The sequence below is a fragment of the Panicum virgatum genome, chromosome 7K (genome assembly GCF_016808335.1).
Source record: "Panicum virgatum strain AP13 chromosome 7K, P.virgatum_v5, whole genome shotgun sequence".
Taxonomy (NCBI): Eukaryota; Viridiplantae; Streptophyta; class Magnoliopsida; order Poales; family Poaceae; genus Panicum; species Panicum virgatum.
The window spans coordinates 36,209,672-36,218,338 of NC_053142.1; the positions used below are offsets into that span (position 1 = coordinate 36,209,672).

Here is an 8,667-nt window from a genome sequence, read left to right on the forward strand (position 1 = left end):
GGGGAACAGTCGACCTGACTTTTTGCTGTCACTGCCCTTCTTGGCTTCATCGGGCGTTGTGACACGACGTTGCCTGGAATCTAATGTAGTTTTGTAAACTTTCCTCAAAGGCAAGATCCACATCCTCCTAGTAATTAAATAATGTGCAAAATGCTAGTGCGATGCGTAGTCAAAAAGTGGCACAGGATTGGAGGATGAATGCAGTCTTTATGCTTCTGATTACAAACCACTCCTAATCATATATTTGTCTAAGCTTTTTTCTTTGCTACAATCAGATGTGTTCTCAATTAGCATGTGCTCAGGGATCCAGTCTCATTTAGGGCATTTGGTGGTTCCACATACATCTTGTTCTTCTTTGCCGAAGTAGGACCCGGTGAGAAGGGGAAAATTTGGAGTGCTGCACAGTGTCACAGTAAAATACACTGCGCCTACTTAAAAAAAACTATGGAAACTAGGTTTTTATTGACAGCTAGGAAAAGAATTGTTTGATAAAAAATCTCTACTAAATAAGTTTGTCAAATGTTTGAGATGTACAGGATTACTCCCTTCGTTCTAAAAAACAAGTCATCGTAGAAATTCTAGGACAGATTAACAAGAATGTAAAATTATCATATTTACCTCTATTTATTATCCATATTTGCCACTAATTGATTCTTGCATGCAATGCACTTTCTAAATATGACAAGATGATTTGTCTTTTTGGGACGAAAGGAGTAGATACCATCCGTGCCTTACGCACATATGCAATGAGAATACAAGTTATTTAGTTTAACACTCATGAAATATATTTATCTAATGAGTCAATGACAGTGAAAGTCATGCTAAATTATGTTAGCACTCCCTGAAAAGAATTATGTAATTTACCCACAAAAAAAGAATTATGTAACTTACAGCTTGCTCCTTTCTTTTTATTATCACATTTGACTCTTATATTTAATATCGCAACACCATAAAATTAGCATCACATGAAAAATTTATTACTACTCATGCCACCACAGATTATTGGTTGCTTTAGATTTGTACTAAGTTGAACTTGTATAACTTTGACCAAATTTATAGAAAACGGTACCATCAAACAGTGTCATTAAATCCACCATGGATTATGTATTGGTAGTGCATTTGTTTTGTATTGAGAAAATTTATATAATTTTCTATAAACTTTGCTAAAGTTCCAAAAATTTAGCTTAGGATAAAAATAAAAATACTCATAATTTGGATAAGAGGGAATGATTATTGGTCAAAAGATAAAAAAGGTTTGAAGAAAACATTATAATAATATTCCTTCGTTATATAAACATCAAATATACGTTAAAAAGTAGCATGAGTATTCGTATTACTATTTTAACTTTAAACATTAGTTTTTTACACACACATTTAACAAGTTTACAGGTCCATTTACATGTTTTGCAATTTGTTGGACCGAAGTGGTCTAACCATGCAAGTTGGTATAATGGGTGTGATTTACTCTATATTTTTTATGTCTCCGATAATGCAACATAATGTTGAATAGTGTTTCGTTTCCTTCAAAACATAAAACAATAGTTTTGATGTAATTAAAACTCCTCTAATTCTGTCAGAGTTTATTAAGAAAACATACCAACGTCTACAACATCAGTTTCATTAAATCAATTGTGATATATATATATATATATATATCCTGATAATATATTTATTTGGTATTATAAAGTTTGGCTTAGTATTAAACTAAGACAATAAATATTTTGAAACAAAGGGTGCTCACATGCTCCAGCTCGAACAAAACTTACGCCAAATTTGTTAATAGAAAATTCGTTTTCGTTTTGGCACAGAGCCACGGGGTTCGTCTCACAGAGAGAGAGGGTGGGGCCCAGGTGCACGTGGTGCATGTGCAGCCAGTGCCGGCGCAAAATGCCAGCGTTTCAAAATTTCAAATCGAAAACACTCAGGGCCGCCAACCCGCGTGTGCCTCGAAAATTTCGAGCTCCGGCTCGAAAAATTTCAGCGTCCCGCCCACCTCCCAGTTTCGATTCGGCTTTCTTCCCCTTATGAACTAGAGCCGCCGCCGCCGCGGGCTGAACCATTCTTCCACCAGGCGCCCAGATTGGATTCCAGACAGAGCAAACTGTGAGAAATTTCGGGATTTCCGCCCCCTTTCCTACCCATTTCTTGGTGTTCTGATGCGATTAAGGGTTCTTTTTCTCGCAATGGTGGAGCTCTAGGATCAGCCGCCGGAGCAGGAGCAGGGATTTGGGCCAGGCAAGTGAGGAACGCGTTGCTACCAGCAGATTTTGGGGCTGCTGCCGTGGTCGCCGGAGGGAGGGAGCGGCGCCGCCGCGCGGGGGCTTCGGTCGCCCACCGGCCGCCGTCAGGTCAGTCCGCGCCGTCACAAGCGCCCGTCTCTTACTCCCATCCCGCGGCCTCCCGACCTCATCGCTGTTGCCGGCCTCGGTCCACCACCCGCCGCCGCGCCTCCGCCTCCGCCCGCATCCTCGTCCCAGCGGCCGCGACTCGCCGTCGCCCCCCTTCTCCATTCGTTTGATGCATTTACTTGCTTCTGAACTCACCAATATGTCTCTCCCCCCCGCTGTGTGCGCCTTGCAGGGCCCCGAGATGCCTGACGAGTCCAGGGACGGCAGGAGGGCGGCTCTCGCCGACCTCTCCGGCGGGATTGGGGGCGGAGGGTTCTTCATCAGGAGGGTGGCCTCGCCGGGAGCACTGGCGGCGAGGGGCATCCGTAAGCCGCTGGCGCGGCGGTATATTTCGCCTTCGAGGAACAAGGAGAACCTGCTGCCGGTTTGGGCCACGCCGATGAAGAGGAGGAGCCCGCTTCCCGAATGGTATCCCAGGACGCCGCTCCGTGACATCACGGCAATTGCAAGGGTAATGGACAGTATCCCATTTGCTGTGATGTGAAAAATTGAACTGTTTGAAGATTGGCAAAATTTGTCCTGAGACACCGTTAAAAGGCGCAGTTTGCCCCAGACCACTAAAAAATTACATGTATGTTGGAAGACACCGTTAAATCTCATCCATTTGCTGAAAGATACTGCCACCAGTATTGTAATCAATTTAATTGCAGAGCTAACAAAAAATGACAATTATGCCCCCCACAGCCTTATCTTCTTCCACGGTTCCTTCCTCCCCAGCAAAACCATTGCCCGCTCCCTGCAGCAGCCTCGTCGGCCCGCTCAGACAGCTCCAATCAATTCCCCAGCCAGCCCGCCGGAAGGATCTAGCTTTCCTCGGATTCTTGTGTGCCCTGCATGGTGCGGTTCCTCGAGAGGTTACCTATGGATTTGGAGGCATGGCATTGGAGGCCGTGGTGCTGTCCCAGCCCCAGCAGCAAGGCAGCACCATCGCTTGGGGTGTGGCGCCATGGCAGAGGGCCTTGGAATGGCCTCTTTTGGGGAGCGGAGGGGGCGGTGGAATTGAGTGGCGCATGCTCATCCGACTCATCGTCGATGCTGCTGCATGAGTTTCAAGAGCCGGGCCGGTAACATCCCGGCCGACGCCGTGCCGCCGGTGGAGTCTGGGGCAAGCGTCGGTCAGGAGGAGGCTACGGCAATGGCGCCAGGGCCGAGGAGGAAGCGACGAAGGGCAAGAGCGGTGAAGAACAAGGAGGAGGTGGAGAGCCAACGGATGACCAGTGGGAGAAGATATGGCAGCTGGGGTACGATTGTCATTTTCTGTGCCAATCAATTACAATATTACTAGCCGTGTCTTTCAGCAAATGGATTCGATTTAACGATGTCTTCCAGCATATATACACTTTTTTAGTGGTCTCCAGCAAACTCCATCTTTTAATGGTGTCCCACGGCAAATTTTGCCAAGATCTGCAATTGTAGTCGACCTGTTGTCTACCGATTCTAGTCAAAGTACAATTGTCACCAAAATGAGCTGCGGGATTTCAACTGTGCTTTTACTAGCTAGTTGTGCTCCGGTTACTTTTGAATTTTATCATATTAGTCCCCTGCTAACTTCTACATATCCAGAGTTCCAGAGCCACCACCGATGTTTAGTGCCAGATATATAGAGTAAAAAGGATGCTAGTGGTTTCATAATTCAGAGTTATTATGCTTGACGCAGTCTGATTTAGGGACTTTCTGGTCCTGGATGTTGCATTCTTCCTTTTGAAAACATTACTTTGTTTTTTTATGTTGTAAATTGTAAAACCATATAGTACTGTCAGTAGCAATTATTGAATGAGAAATGATAATCTGCAGTACAGTTTCCTACTTTGTGGTGTCCTCAATTTCTTTTTGGATATCTAGCGAGAAACTTTGACTCAATAAGCTGACTAAACTGGCAACGTTCAAAATGAAGTACAAGCTATACTTCACAATCTTCTGCCTCCTATCTTATTACTGTGAAATGTACAATTATATGGCCAAAGTTAAAATGTTTATGAAATATTGCCGACATAATAAGCTGGACTTCAACTACATTCTGAATGTCTATTTGCTAGTTGGATAGGTAATCTTTTAATGTTTGTGCTCATGTCCACCATGTTATGTACAATCAGTGCGAGTATACTAGTATGTTTGTTGGTGGATCTGCATTTTAGGTAAATATGTCATCTGTGTGTAGAGATTCCTCTGCTACACTTACCTTTTTTGCATCGAGTTTATCTATGTGTCAACACTGAACAAGAAAGTTCAATTATTCACTTAGCTGCTGTTACTATTTCTCAATATTCCGGTTTATTTTTAAAGCATTTATTCCTACATCATTAGTTCATTACAAGATGCTGAACTATGCATTCAGCATATGTCTTTACCCTTTGAATTGATAGCTGCCTGTCTGCCACCCTATTCTTACTATGACTTTTCTTGCAGGCTATTCAGAGAAGCCGTTTAAGGATTGCTGCTGCACAGCAGCAAAGTCAAAGGCCTGAGCAGTCTCCGCAATCTGTAAACATGACTACTACTCCAGGACAAGCAGAGCAGAACGCACCTCACAGCGCTGATGCTTCCCTGGCAGTTGCCTCTGGTTCTGGCTCAACTGAAAGAGAAACTGTAGCAAGCCCTGCAACTACCTTGGCTGGTGACAATCTCAGGGTGCATTCCTCACCAGTGGAAAGCTCATTGGAGACTCCATCCAAACCAATGGATCCTGCCCTTGCTGGCATTGTTGAGAAGAAACTGTCCAGCTCAATAGAGAAGATAGAGAAGTTGGTGAGGAGAAACCTGAAGCGAACACCAAAGGCTGCTCAGGCCTCAAGGAAGGCCAACCGGAGGCGCAATCTGATGTCCATGCGATGAATTGGCTGCTGTAATCCATGGTGGGGGGAGAGGTGAAAGTCCACCTCAGGCTTCTCCTCCTTCCCCTTGTCTGCTGCTTCCATAGCTGCTAGTTTAACCTGCCAATATGCTGTCACTGCTGCTCTTCTTCCAACATGGTGCCAAGGAGCCTTCCTGGTTTTCTTCTCAGAGGACCAAAGAAAATGTGTCTATTGGCTCTTTGTTTGAGATTCTAGGGTTTGCAGCTGCTAGTGTGAGGTGTCATGTGGTCCATGCTACTGTTGTATAATTATGTTTACTTTTCTGTGTATCCCAGTGGGTGGTTGAACAGATGAATCTTGAGTTTTCGTCTGTTCTGCAATATTACCATAGCCCCTCCCCGTAGTGTCTGAATGTTTTCTGCTGTGGCTGCTTGTATGGAGTTTATGTTGTGTAAGTACCATGAAAAATATAGCAGTGTCAAATCTTTCTATAACCATGGTTTCTATATCCATGTTCTTCAGGCCCAAGAGGCTAAGACCCATAACAATTCTACAAACACTTGGTTCCCAGTTAAGATCCCGTTATTATGTTTTTTCCCCTTTGACATTAATCCGATTCTTTTCATTTTTTCCCCTTTGGCCTTCTTTTATTTTCTGTTTTTCCTGCAGTCGGTGGTAGGCTGGTAGCCCTCCTGAACTCAATGCCACAAGCGAGGACTGAAGAATACTGAGCAATTCTCCCTGGCTGTGGCTGTTGTGCACCTGATAAGAAACCATAGCAGCCCAGGTCACTTTGATCTAGCCGTGTGTTCTTGTGCAGCCTTCCTGTTACATCCATGTAATTTACAAAGCTTTTATGCAACCTCTTTATTTTGTCAAGTAGTCGTAGAAACAGATTTTAATCACAAAAAAGCTGCATAACGGCTAAGGCAAAAAAAAAAGCAAGTAGGTTTGAATGATTCCAAGCACAATTTGTAATGGCTAGATATCACACTTAAACTGGTATTTGTAATTTGTAAACTGATGTTTGTCTGAAACTATCATATAACCTCTGGATTGTTTATTTTCTGTCCCTGGAAGCGGACATGCAAGCGGTTCAGAGATACTGATTGACATAGTGTGGCAAGTCCAGGAACTGCAACCGTCGGCATTAAGGCCCCGTTTAGTTCGCAAAAAGTTGGCGAAAAGTACTGTAGCACGTTTCGTTGTTATTTGACAAATAATGTCCAATTATGAACTAATTGGGCTTAAAAGATTCATCTCGTACTAATCAGTTAGACTGTGTAATTAGTTATTTTTTTCAACTACATTTAATGCTTTATGCATGTGTCGAAAGATTCGATGTGACGGGTACTGTAGGAAAAATTTTGAGAACTAAACGGGGCCTAAACGCAAAACCTGCACATTTTTTTTCCTCATGAGGGCTGCCACATGATCATCTAGATGGGTCATGTTGAACTTGGCAAGGTCAGGTTTGAAGGCGACCCTTGTCCAATTCACACCCTGCAGGCAAACTGTAACCTGTGGTTCGGACTTCTTTCCCACGTTTTCAGAGAAAACCTGAAAAAAAGATTCAAGGAAAGCATCATCGTGCTCTGTATAAAACTATGGCTTTCCCTAAAAGGATAAAATTGTGTTGGAGGCCAAAATTGGCAATAACCGAGGCCGACCGGTCAGACCGGTCTGGGCCTGTAATCTGAGTAGGGTTAGGGTTTCATGTTGAGAGTCCTATTGTAACCCGATTTTGAAGGGGTACGTCCTCCCCGGCCTATAAATATAAAGGCTGCAGCCGATTGAGGGTTTTCTAACCACAATCAAATCAAAACTATTCTCTTTACTCAATATCTCAAACCCTAATCTTTTCCAACCCCTTTGCTATTCTTTGCTCATCTCTACAGCGTTCAAGGGCGTCTTGAGTGGCCTGCTGACCTCAAGGCAACCCTAGATCTTCAAGCTCCGACGGGGTCCCTCCCGAGCTCGAGGTTCTAGGTTTTCGCATGTTTCTGTCTTCAACCGGTCTGACCGGTTGGAGCAGCCGGTCTGACTGGTCGCCGTCTGAAGCCCGCTGGTGATTGATCGTTGCGATCCGCACGTACTAGCGCACCGGTGTGTTGACCAGATTAGCGTCAACATACTTTTTGGCGACTCCGCTGGGGAAGAAGAAGCAATCTGCATCGGTTACAATGACCGGTGAATTAGGAGATGCGTCCAAGGTAGATTCGTTGAATGCTAAAAACATCACTTATGAAGATCTATCTGAGGAGCAGCGCCTGAAGTTCGAAGCCGATTTGAAGCGGCAAAACGAGGAGAACAGGGTGAAGATGCTTGCATGTTACGGGAAGACCCGGCAAGGTGTGATCGAGAAGGAAAAGTTCGTCATGCCGGGGACCCAATCTGCTACACCGCCTGCTCCTTCCACTACTACGTCGACTTCTCTTACGACCGATGTAAGTACTCCTAAAGACCCTCTTGTTCACTTCTTGAGGGAATTTGTGGATAAATTTGAGAAGTCACAAACTGTCACGCAAAATCTTTTGTTTGACATGCATGATAAGATGGAAAAGGGCAAATCTATAGATACATCTTACTCCACTAAGGATATTGCTCAGAATTCGGCAGCGCCTGCTTCTAATGTTAATGTGCAGTATGGTATGCCACCGAATTATTTCGCTGGGCAGTCATCACCACCAGGCACCGTTCGGCCAACCACGGCCGAACCGGTCAGGCCGGTCGCATCGACCAGTCAGACCGTTGCCTCGGCGGCAGGTCCGGTCAGACCGGTCTCTCAGACCGGTCAGACCGGCGCTATAATGCTGGCCTCAACGTCCGCTCCCTCACTCGCGCCAATTCCAAGTTCGGCTGCTGCTGGCGGAACTGATGAATTGGAGGGCTTTGTTCCGCCATATACCACCAAATCATTGGCGAGCCACCTTTTCCACCCGCTATGCCACAATATGTTTGGGACGATTTGACTAAAAATAGCCCTCACAATGCCATACAGACGATGAGTGATACTGCTCCAGCAGTGAATCGTCTAAGTTCTGGTGCTCAAACATCAAACGCTGAGAATTATAAGGCTGATCTAATTAAAATAAAAGAAGATCTGAGCCAACTTTTTAGAAGCCAGCTGAGTCAAGTAGGGTTAGCTCTTAGTAAAAGCCGCTTATATCAGCGACTGTATCCTGATGCTTTTGATTTAGTCCCTTATCCTTCGGGGTGGAGGGTTCCCAATTTTATTAAGTTTAGCGGGGATGATAATCGGTCAACTTGGGAACATATTAGTCAATATGTGGCTTAGCTCGGTGAGGCTAGTTCTAGTAATTCTTTGCGAGTACAATTGTTTTCGTTATCCTTAACTGGGACGGCTTTTTCTTGGTTTGCTTCATTGCCTCCAAATTCGGTCCAATCTTGGAACGAATTAGAACAAAAATTCCATGATCATTTCGTTGACACCATTTTTTGACACG

General features: G+C 44.6%; 1 protein-coding gene across 2 annotated transcripts; it reads left to right on the forward strand.

Moving 5' to 3' along the window:
• Window positions 1-1,937: 1,937 nt before the first annotated feature.
• Window positions 1,938-5,697, forward strand: LOC120641222 (protein POLYCHOME-like). Of its 2 annotated transcripts, XM_039917252.1 has the most exons (4): window positions 1,938-2,103; window positions 2,199-2,348; window positions 2,581-2,859; window positions 4,815-5,697. In XM_039917252.1, exons 3-4 carry the CDS (start codon window positions 2,590-2,592, stop codon window positions 5,238-5,240), a joined length of 696 nt encoding a protein of 231 aa, XP_039773186.1. In that variant the 5' UTR covers window positions 1,938-2,103; window positions 2,199-2,348; window positions 2,581-2,589; the 3' UTR covers window positions 5,241-5,697. The 2 variants fall into 2 exon arrangements, with proteins under 2 accessions (XP_039773186.1, XP_039773185.1); XM_039917251.1 differs by having other exon boundaries at window positions 1,947-2,348.
• Window positions 5,698-8,667: the final 2,970 nt, after the last annotated feature.

What these genes read in the sequence shown, in the direction of transcription:
- LOC120641222 (XM_039917252.1), top strand. Translation starts at nt 2,590, where the DNA reads ATGCCTGACGAGTCCAGGGACGGCAGGAGGGCGGCTCTCGCCGACCTC. An exon ending in ACATCACGGCAATTGCAAGG is followed by an intron (nt 2,860 to 4,814) that starts GTAATGGACAGT and finishes CTTTTCTTGCAG; the next exon opens with GCTATTCAGAGAAGCCGTTT.